The sequence below is a fragment of the Kogia breviceps genome, chromosome 9, assembly GCF_026419965.1.
Source record: "Kogia breviceps isolate mKogBre1 chromosome 9, mKogBre1 haplotype 1, whole genome shotgun sequence".
Taxonomy (NCBI): domain Eukaryota; kingdom Metazoa; phylum Chordata; class Mammalia; order Artiodactyla; family Physeteridae; genus Kogia; species Kogia breviceps.
In genome coordinates, this window is record NC_081318.1 from 23,487,714 (window position 1) to 23,497,784 (window position 10,071).

General features: G+C 60.3%; 1 protein-coding gene across 15 annotated transcripts in view; it reads left to right on the forward strand.

Moving 5' to 3' along the window:
* Nucleotides 1–8,700, forward strand: part of KCP (kielin cysteine rich BMP regulator) — a 29,467-nt gene extending 20,767 nt beyond the window's left edge. For 12 of the 15 annotated variants that reach the window (XM_067042230.1, XM_067042224.1, XM_067042227.1 and 9 more), the window contains 18 exons: nt 93–178; nt 435–525; nt 629–711; nt 792–885; nt 1,890–2,063; nt 2,297–2,361; nt 2,952–3,072; nt 4,000–4,079; nt 4,283–4,382; nt 4,853–4,941; nt 5,262–5,364; nt 5,469–5,611; nt 5,870–6,042; nt 6,124–6,235; nt 6,332–6,433; nt 7,223–7,387; nt 7,831–8,137; nt 8,276–8,700. In XM_067042230.1, the coding sequence (XP_066898331.1) occupies nt 93–178; nt 435–525; nt 629–711; nt 792–885; nt 1,890–2,063; nt 2,297–2,361; nt 2,952–3,072; nt 4,000–4,079; nt 4,283–4,382; nt 4,853–4,941; nt 5,262–5,364; nt 5,469–5,611; nt 5,870–6,042; nt 6,124–6,235; nt 6,332–6,433; nt 7,223–7,387; nt 7,831–8,137; nt 8,276–8,544 (2,357 nt within the window). In that variant the 3' untranslated portion in view covers nt 8,545–8,700. The other 3 variants (XM_067042223.1, XM_067042222.1, XM_067042233.1) reach the window with 3 other exon arrangements.
* Nucleotides 8,701–10,071: the final 1,371 nt, after the last annotated feature.

Below are 10,071 nucleotides of genomic sequence, written 5' to 3' on the forward strand. Positions count from 1 at the left end.
TCTGTGTGCGTGTGTCTGTGTTGGTGTGTGTGCATGTGGCAGCAGAGGGATCCCTTGATTGCAGCTCTGCCTTATATTCCCCCCTCTGCCAGGATGCCTCTATCATGGGGTCACCGCTGCCCCTGGAGAGACCCTTCCTGACCCGCTCGACCCCACCTGCTCCATCTGCACCTGCCAGGTGAGGCAGCCCTCTGGGGCCTTGGAGTCCTTCATCCCTTGATCCTCCCCTCTGGCCAGAAAGACGTCGTCTCCTCCTCCCAGGGTACACACTGCCTGTGACATCCATCAGGACAGGATTGGGCTCAGGCCTCCTGGGCTGAGGGAGGGGGTCTGGGCCTGGCAGGTCAGTAGGGGCACGCCCCCATGAGGCCACGTGTGGCCTGGTTTGAGGGTGTGATGACATGGGAAGTGGCGGCATGACCTCTCTCCCGCAGGAGGGCTCCATGCACTGCCGGAAGAAGCCATGTGCTCCTGCTCTGTGCCCCCGGCCCTCCCCGGGGCCTTGCTTCTGCCCTGTTTGCCACAGTGAGCACACATGCCCCGCCCCCTGTGCCTCCCCCTCCTGCTTTGCCAGACCTGACGTTGGACTGGTAGCACAGCCCCCGCCCAGGACACATGTCACCCACAGGCTGCCTCTCTCAGGGCCGGGAGCACCAGGACGGGGAGGAGTTTGAGGGGCCCACAGGCCCCTGTGAGCGATGTCGCTGTCAGGTGTGGTAGGGAGGTGGCAGAGGGGGCGGGGGCGGTCAGCTGGCCTGGGGAGCAAGTCACTGACCGTGCATCTCCTGCAGGCTGGCCAGGTCAGCTGTGAGTGGCTGCAGTGCCCACCTCTGCACTGCCCACTCCAGGTCACAAAGCCGGGGAGCTGCTGCCCTCGCTGCAGAGGTATGCCTGGCCGGTGGGGCTGCTCCCTTGTTTGCGTCCCTGGGTCCCGTGTCCCTCCATCGGCCCCACATCCCTCCCCTCAGCTCTCCTCCAGACTTCCCACCTCCCTGTCCACCCATCTGTCCCTCCCACACCTCAGCCCTTGAGCTCTCACCACATTCACCTTCAGCTCTTCCTCCCTATCCCTGCCCCTGGCCTATCCAGACCATCTCCCCTTCTAGGTGCTTATTAGAATCTCCTCGAAGCTGCCCCATTCCTAACCACACCCCATTCATAATGATAATTAACATTTATTGAGCATATACCATGTGCCAGACCCTGAGCTAAGCGCTTTACGCATACCTCATTTGATGTACACAATGATCTCCTCAAGTAGGCATTATTTTTAACTTTTCCCATTTTACAGATGAGAAAACTGAGGTAACATAACTTACCTGTGGTCACTTAGCCAGTGGATGGCAGAGTCAAGATTTGCACCTAGGCCGTCTGGTTCTAGAGTAGTGGCCTTTTTTAGCCTGTGTGGGCCCTCGCCCCATACACTGCCCAGCACGGTATAGGAACTGTTAGCGTCTCCTTGCCCTGAGATGAAATCCCCATTTAACAGATGGGGAGACTAAGACTTGTAGAGATTGAGTTACCTTGGGCACATGGTTACTGATGGAGCCTCTCATTCATCCCACGTGCATTTATTACACTCTTGCTTCAGGCCAGGTACTGCTGCTGGTGCTGGGCTATAACAGACAGTGCCTGCTGCCTGGCACTGGGTCTAGCAAGCAAGCAGACAAGGAATGGGATTAGAATCCAGGTGTTCTGACCCCGACCCAGTGTCTTTCCCCTCCATCACAGGCAGGAGTTCTGTCCCAGGCCACCTCTCTACTATATCCCTGCAGAAACCCCTCCTGGCACCCACATACTCTACTGAGCACCCAGGGTGAGGGGGGTGGGTCAGGGGCAGACATGCAGAACCCAGACTCAGAGCTCATCCCTGCCTACCTCGGACACAGGCTGCCTGGTTCATGGGGAGGAGCACCCTGAAGGCAGTAGCTGGGAGCCCCCCGACAGCCCCTGTTCCTCCTGCATGTGTCACGAGGGTGTCGTCACCTGTGCCCGCGTCCAGTGTGTCACCTCCTGTGCCCAGCCTCACCTGGGGCCCCGTGACTGCTGCCTTCGATGCTCTGGTACTGGGAGCCTGGGGTGGTGGGGGGGCGTGGGCAGGGAGGCAGTGCCCCGTCAGCATCTCCTTGCCATTGCTCTGGGCTGGGCGGCAGATATGCGTCGTTGCAGGAGAAGTGGCCCCCATTCTTATGCACACCCCAATCTCTGAGGCTGGGGGGCCTGGCATTGCTGCCAGCCTGAAAGCTCCCTGATTCTGTTCTGCTCTTATCCACCGCACACACACACCCCCGCCAAGCCTGTGAGCACGAGGGCCGGAAGTATGAGCCTGGCGCAGAGCCCTGTGAAGTGTGCACCTGTGAGGTAGGGGAGCGCAGCGCTGGGGGGCAGCCTGGACCCCAAGGGGAGCAGGCATTGTGGACTCTGAGTCAGGGGTGTGTCCCTGTGGCCAGGGAGTGAGGCAGGGGCTTGGGGTGAAGAGCCGGCAGGGCCAGCAGGTCTGGTGGGGGGGGGCAGGCAGTGGGCAGGCCTTCCTGGCTGGAGTGTAGGGTGGTGTGGGTAGAAGGTTGTGGGGAGATGCCTGGGAATTGGTTGGGGGCCATATTGGGGAACTTCTATTTGAAAGGTAAGGGTGAGCCAAGGATAGGGTTTTGAGCAGGTGAAGGACATCATAGATCAGGAGATTAGGCAGTAGGATTGGGGAGGGGATGGCATGGGAGTGCAGAGGGTCAAAGGCCACATGAAGGTTCAGGCCCCAACGACTACAGGCAGCAGGCACTGTCATCTCTGGGGACTGGGGCATGGGGTGAGGAGCAAGTCTGAGGAGATGCAGAGTCTCTCTGCGCACTGTAGTCTGACCTGCCCAAGGCAGATGGAGGAGCCTGGAGGCCAGAGGAAAGAGGGTGGCTCTCGGCTTCCGTGGCCTGGGACCCACCCACTGCTCGCTCGTTCAGCTGCAGCCTGAGGGAACTCCCAGCCTTCGCTGTCACCGGCGGCAGTGTCCCAGCCTGGTGGGCTGTCCCGCCAGCCAGCTCCTGCCCCCCGGGCCCCAGCACTGCTGCCCCACCTGTGCCCGTGAGTCCCCGGACTGGGGGGTAAAGAGGGCAGGGCTGCCACCCCCAGAGTGACACTGGAAGGGCCAGCCAGCTCTCCTGCACAATCCCAGCCCCAGCCCTTTCCTGAGTCCAGTGGATTGTTCTGGAAACCTGTACCCTGGAGGGTGAGACCTGTAATACCCTAAGGGGAAACGGGAAGCTAGCAGGACCCCTTGACTCTGAAGCCTGGTGGATCTTGTCCAGCAGGTGGCGCTGCAGGGTTGCAGTTGTGCTGGCTGCTGGCTTCTTGAGGGCAGGGATATTAGGACCAGAGGGGCAGTGAGTCGCCCAGCTACAGAGGTGGGGAGAGGTGTTCTTGTTGCTCCGATGTGCTGCTGCAGGGAAGGAGGAGAGGCACAATATTTACTAAGCACCTACTGCATGCCACGCACTGTCCTTGGTGCTTTTAATAAACAGCATCACATTTAATTCTCACAGTTAACCCAGTAAGGTGTTATTACTCCTTTTGTTAACAGATGAAGAAATTGAGGTTCAGAGAAGTTGAGTAATTTGCCCCAAATGGCACAGGCACTGAGTGCTGGAGCCAGGATTGGAACCTGGGGTACCTGGCTCATTGTGCTTCCTTTCAGACAATAAGTGGGAAGGGGAGAAGGGCGGGCAGCCCAGTGATCCTTAGTGACCTCAGGCTGAGGAAGCCACGCTTTGTCCGTTTTCAGGCCCTCCATGCTAGCAGCCTAGCAAAGTTCCTTTTCAAAAGTCCAAACTTTTCTTTGCTGGAACAAAAGGAAAAGGGATCTGTCATTCCTGGAATCAAGGTGTTAGGGCCATAAGTATGCCCTGGGCCCAAAAAGCCTGGGGACGCAGTAAGGGGATAAGGGGTCAGTTAGGCTTTGTCCCCCACCCCCACCCCGGTAGCATCTCCCATACTGCGTTCTTGTCTTCACAGAGCCGCTGAGTCCCTGCACGGAGCACCTGCGGGGGTCTAAGGTGGCCCCGCCAGACCCCTGCTACACCTGCCAGTGCCAGGTGAGCCCTCCTGCTTTGGGGACACCTCGAGCCCCCTCTTCCTCCTCCTCTGTGGGATGTGGCTGCGACTCCTCTCCTGCAGCAGCTCTGGGCTTCCTACTCACCCCCGACATTTGCCCACTTGTCCTGAATGTCACATTCTGACTAGGCCCTGCTCCCTCCCTGCTGTTGTCTACCTGTAGTGTTCCTGTGCCCTTCCACAGGACCTGACTTGGCTCTGCGTTCACCGGGCCTGTCCTGAGCCCAGCTGTCCCCTGTCGGAGCGCCATACCCCCCCTGGGAGCTGCTGCCCCGTGTGCCAGGGTTCATGCCCAATTTTGTTCTGCATCCTCAGAGCCGGAGCCAGAAGGGAGACAGGAGGGGTGGCATCCATGGGCCAAGTGGGCAACCTGGAAAGGGAGGGCTGTTCGTTGGGGTGGAGGAGGGACCCATGAGGTAGAGGGAGGCATGGACTGAAGCCTGGATTCCCAAGGCCTGGCCTGAGGCTTGGCTCAAGGACCTGAGGCCCACTAGCAGGGCATCGCACTGCTGAGCTGGCAGCCGGCCCAGAGGAAAGTTCCAGCTTCTGACTCTTGCGGCTTCCGGGACACTCTGGACATCCCGAGCACTGGTGCCGGGTCTGCCATCTAGTAGGCCCCATGGTGCTGGCTGAAGAAATCAACACCATCAGGGTGCTCATTGCATGGGGTGGGCACCGCCCTGCCCTGGCCTTCAGGGTGAGCTCCTGCAGGCGGAATGACAGTGCTCTCGCATCCCCATTTCTTCCTCCTCAGAATGTGTGGTGGGAGCTGAGGGCCGGAGAGTGACAGACGGAGAGAGCTGGCGGGACCCCAGCAACGCCTGTATCACTTGCACCTGCCGTGTGAGCTGGGGGTGGGAGGGGGAGGGTGGGGGACCTGAGAGATGGCTAAAGGGAGGAGCCTCCTGTCACTGGACCAGAGAATATGGGGTCTTCGAGGTAATCAGAAAAAGGCGCCTGCTCTGGGCAGCCCTGTGTGAGGGCAAGTAGCTGAAGGTGCATTTCATTCCCTACTTGAACATGAAGTGGCTGTTCTTGTGGGGCAGGGGCAGAGAGAGAGGGGGCTCCCGCCCCAGTCCCTGATCCAGAAGGTCTCCAAGAGTGTGAGGCCAGGGACTCCAGACCCTGCCGGAAGTCCCTAGAGCAATGGCATCTGTTCTCAGCGGGGCCACGTGGAGTGCCGCCTGGAAGAGTGCCAGGCCCTCTCCTGCCCCCACGGCTGGGCGAAGGTGCGGGAGGCTGGCAGGTGCTGTGAGAGATGCCAAGGTGCGGGCCAGGGAGATGGGGGGGGCGGTCGGGAGGGGGGAGGCGGGAGCGAGACCCAGTGTGAGGGATGGGCTGCGGACCCTCGCCCCTTACTGTCCCCTCAGCCCCCGTCCAGTCGTGCGCGCACCAGGGCCGGCAGGTGGCCTCCGGGGAGCGCTGGGCCGTGGACGCCTGCACCAGCTGCTCCTGCGTAGCCGGCGCCGTGAGCTGCCAGAGCCAGCGCTGCCCGCCGCTCTCCTGCGGGCCCGTGAGTGCCGCTGTTTCAGGCGGTGGGATGGTTGGCCACTTGGCACCGCCCCCCTGCGTGCACCGGGGAAGGAGGAGGCTGGGCTTGCCCGGGTCGTGCAGTTCCCGAAGCAGCCACGAGGCGGCGCTGTGACCCGCCCCCGCCAGCAGTAGGCCCAGGAGCCCTGGAGCCTCCCGGGCGATCCTCCGTCCCGGGAGGCTCTGCGTGGGGCCCGGCAGGGAGCGCAGCGGGTCTGACGGTGTCTGGGGCGGAGGCCAGGACGAGGCCCCCGCCCTGAGTCCCAGCAGCTGCTGCCCCCGCTGCCTGACCCGGCCCGCTTCCTGCATGGCCTTCGGAGACCCTCATTACCGCACCTTCGACGGCCGCCTGCTGCACTTCCAGGGCAGCTGCAGCTACGTGCTGGCCAAGGACTGCCGTGGAGGGGACTTTAGGTGCGCAACGCCCTCTGCCTTCTCCCTGCCCCCTTAAACGCGTCCCTGCTGACCACTGCATCTGGGCCTCCCACGCCGCAGCGTGCACGTGACCAACCATGACCGGGGCCGGAGCGGCGTGTCCTGGACCCACGAGGTGGCTGTGCTGCTGGGAGACGTGGTCGTGCGGCTGCTGCAGGGCGGGGAGGTCACGGTGAGTAGAGCCAAGGACCCGGGGAAGGTCGGTACCGCGCTTTCCTCTCCGCTGTCCCGAGACGTCGCTCCTCCTCCCGCCTCCCTTATCCTCCAGGTGGACGGGCGCCCCGTCGCCTTGCCCTTCTTGCAGGAGCCTCTGCTGTATGTGGAGCTGCGGGGACGCACGGTGATGCTACACGCCCAGCCGGGGCTCCAGGTGCGGCCGGGACGAGTGGGGTGCAGGGGAGCCTCGGGCCTGTTCGGGTGTCTGTATCTGTAGAGGGAGTGGGGATACCAGCTACCTCCCAGGCCAGATGAGGCCGCAGAGGTGGGAGAGTTCTGCTGGATTCTAAAGAGAGAAGAGGAATCAGGGTTACAGACCTCCACGTGTGATGAAAGGAGTTCTGAGCCTGGTTTGCAATCTTGGCTCAGCCACGCACACGCCGGGGCTCTTAGGCCTTTACCTTAAGCCGATCCTCTCTGGGCCTCAGCTTTCCCATCAGTCAAATGGGGGAAGGGTTGGGAGGGTGGGCAATGTCAACTGGCGTCTCCTGGGTGGTTTCAGAGATTTCTTCCAATTCCCATGTACCAAAGAGTAGTTCACTCCCTGGCCTCCAGCAACAAGCACATTTGTAAATTCATAAAATAAGGCTTGTCTGCTCTTACAAAACAGACTCTAGTTATGCTTTGTCCTCAGTAAGGCCTGAATGCCCATGAGAGAGTGATTCTCTGGAAGTGGGTTGCATTTCATGGGGGTTCCGAGTTCATGGAGGATGAGGGGAAAAGGTGCCCTTTTGAGGGAGCTGTGGGTGGCCCTTCGTGTCTTCTGTGTTTGCCCAGGGCTGACAGGGCAGGTGCCTACTTGTATCCTCCCTTCCAGGAGGCACCTCCACCCGTCCATTCTCCTCCCCGACAGCAGGGGGCGTGCTGACGCCGCCAGAAGGGGCACTGGGCTTCCTGGGGCCCCTGCCTTTCCCCACTCTCCAGTCCCAGCCTCTCTGCACAGGTGCTGTGGGATGGGCAGTCCCAGGTGGAGGTGAGAGTGCCTGGCTCCTACCGGGGCCAGATTTGTGGGCTCTGTGGCAACTTCAATGGCTTTGCCCAGGATGATCTGCGGGGCCCCGAGGGGCTGCTCCTGTCCACTGAGGTTGCGTTTGGGAATAGCTGGCAGGTGAGTGGTACAGGAGCTGGGGGGCAGGGGGGAGGCACAGTTGAGCATGAATCTCAGAGCAGCCCTCTGGTATGGAAAGGGACGTTTGCACACAAGGTGAGCTTTGGGGCTTTCAAGGAGGTTTGGGGCCTTCTTGCCTGCTATGGTGTTGGGGGAGGCAGGATGGCCTGTTGAAAGCGGTCTCATCACCTGAATCCCCAAGCCCTGCTTTGCCGCTCACGGACTGTGTGACCTTGGACAAGTCGCTTACCTGCTCTGGGCCTTGATATGTCCATCTGTAGAATGGGGACAAAGGAAAAGTAGCTGATGCTTCCTTTGCTGTTCTTATAGGGAGGTTTATGAGGCTAAAACAAAATATTTGGTGGAAAGTGCTTTGAAGAACATAGCACACAAAGGTCGGCTGCCAGTGGATGCGGCCATATAGAGCTGCTTTTCCCACCTAGGTCCCAGAGGGGCCAGGACCTGGTCGGCCCTGTTCCAAGGGCCGTGAGGTGGATCCATGCCGGGTAGCAGGGTACCGTGCCAAGCGTGAGGCCAACGCCCGGTGCGGGGTGCTGAAGTCCTCCCCGTTCAGTCGCTGCCATGCTGTGGTGCCACCAGAGCCCTTCTTTGCCGCCTGCGTGTATGACCTCTGTGCTTGTGGTCCTGGCTCCTTGGCTGACACCTGCCTCTGTGACGCCCTGGAAGCCTATGCCAGCCACTGTCGCCAAGCAGGGGTGACTCCTGCCTGGCGGGGCCCCACGCTCTGCGGTGAGGGGGCAATGCCCAGTGCAAGTTGGGGGAGGGGTGACACGGAGGGCTCGGGTCTGGACAGCATAGGTCCAGGGAGGGTCACAGGGGGTGGGCCTGGTGACAGGAAAGTGACTCTGCCATCCACTCCACCTGCAGTGGTGGGCTGCCTCCTGGACCGTGGCTTCGTGTTTGATGAGTGTGGCCCACCCTGTCCCCGCACCTGCTTCAACCAGCATGTCCCCCTGGGGGAGCTGGCGGCCCACTGCGTACGGCCCTGTGTTCCCGCCTGCCGGTGCCCCGCAGGCCTGGTGGAGCACGAGGCCCACTGTATCTCACCCGAGGCCTGCCCCCCAGTCCTACTCACTGGGGACCAGCCACCCAGCACTCTGCCCAACCCCAGCTGGAAGCCCCAGGGGCCACCTTGAGCGAGGACGACACCGACCAGGATTCATCAGGCTAGAAGTCTCCCCTCGGAGAGAAGCTCCCACACTGCCCGGGCATCGGGAGCCTGGGTCTGGGCCCCGCAAAGACCCCAGCTGTGTGGAGTCAGAAGCAGTAAACTCGGGGACTGCCCTAAGGTTTCTCTGTGTGTATGTGTGCTGCCTCTGGGTGCTGCGCTGGTGGTGTGGGCTCTTTGGAACATGGGGTCCAGAGGTCAGTGTCCCCAGAGTCAGGGTGGTAGCAGCTGTGGGGTGGACCTTGCCCACTCTCTGCGCCTGCATCTCTGGGCTGCCCCTACCTGCCACACCCTGGTGCTGCCTGGGAAGCCCTGCTTCCCAGGGCAGAAGGAGGACCCAGGTGTCCTGGTCCCAGCCCTGTGTTTACATGTAGCAGGCACGGCCTGTGGCCCCCGTGTGCGGCCCTCTATGGGGCCCTCTGTGGATCCGTGCGGAGTCCTGCAGGGGCTGAGGAGCTCTGGGAAGGGGCTCAGTGCCCACATGGCGCCCCCCTTTCCTTGGGGATATTGAGTGCTCAGGCACCTCCTGGGCCACCCTAAGAGCTGGTGACACAGGGACCCCACGCCTGGGTGGGGAACAGGAGAGACAATGTGTCTGTGATGACATACAGACACATGTGATGAAATACACACACACACACCCCCCTCAGAAACCCAGATAAACACATGCATGTATCACGCGTGTGTTCGCAGCTACACCCACCCCTGACGGACATGTGGGCAGGGGACACACATGTGGCTTTCGAAGACATCCTTATAGGGGAAAGAACATGGGTTTTGAAATAGGAAAAAAAAAAAAAATTCTTTGACAAGAAAAGTCTCTTTTCAAAGAGAACTGTATTTTGAGTTCTCTCTGCCACCTACCAGCTATGCGACCTTGGTTTTTTTGAGGGACCTTAGCTAAAGATTGGGGTTGGGGGACCCTAGTATTCCAACAGGGAGTGAAGGGAGGGCGTTGGGCTGAACCAACTGCCCCCCCCCACACCTGCTTGCTCAGCCTGCTTCTGCTGGGGCCCCTTTCATGGAGCGGTTCCAAAGCGGCAGGCAGGTCAGGCTGCTCATGACGGCAGGGGATGCGAAGATTACAGACCCTCACATATGCCTGTTCCCTCCCCTTGTCATTACTTCTGCAAACCGTGTCCTCATCTGCTGTATCTCGTGTGTTGCGGAGAATACACAGAGTGACCCGTGGACAGCTTGGAGCAAAGGCACTAGGGAAGCATGTTACCGACCACACTCGGGACCACATTTTCCCAGAGGCTGTTTCTTGTGCTGTCTGTCCCCAGATGAGGGAGACAGTGCCATGTGTTAGGTAGGACAACTTACTCTCTGGGGCCCGGTTTTCTTTTCTGTGAAATGGGAATGAAAACGATACCACCTACTTCACAGAGTTGCTTCAAGGAAGGATTACATGTATGTAGCATTTTGTGTCCTGGCATACAGTTAGTTGCTGGGAGCTGCTGCCTGTATTGGGCGTATATCACATACCATATAA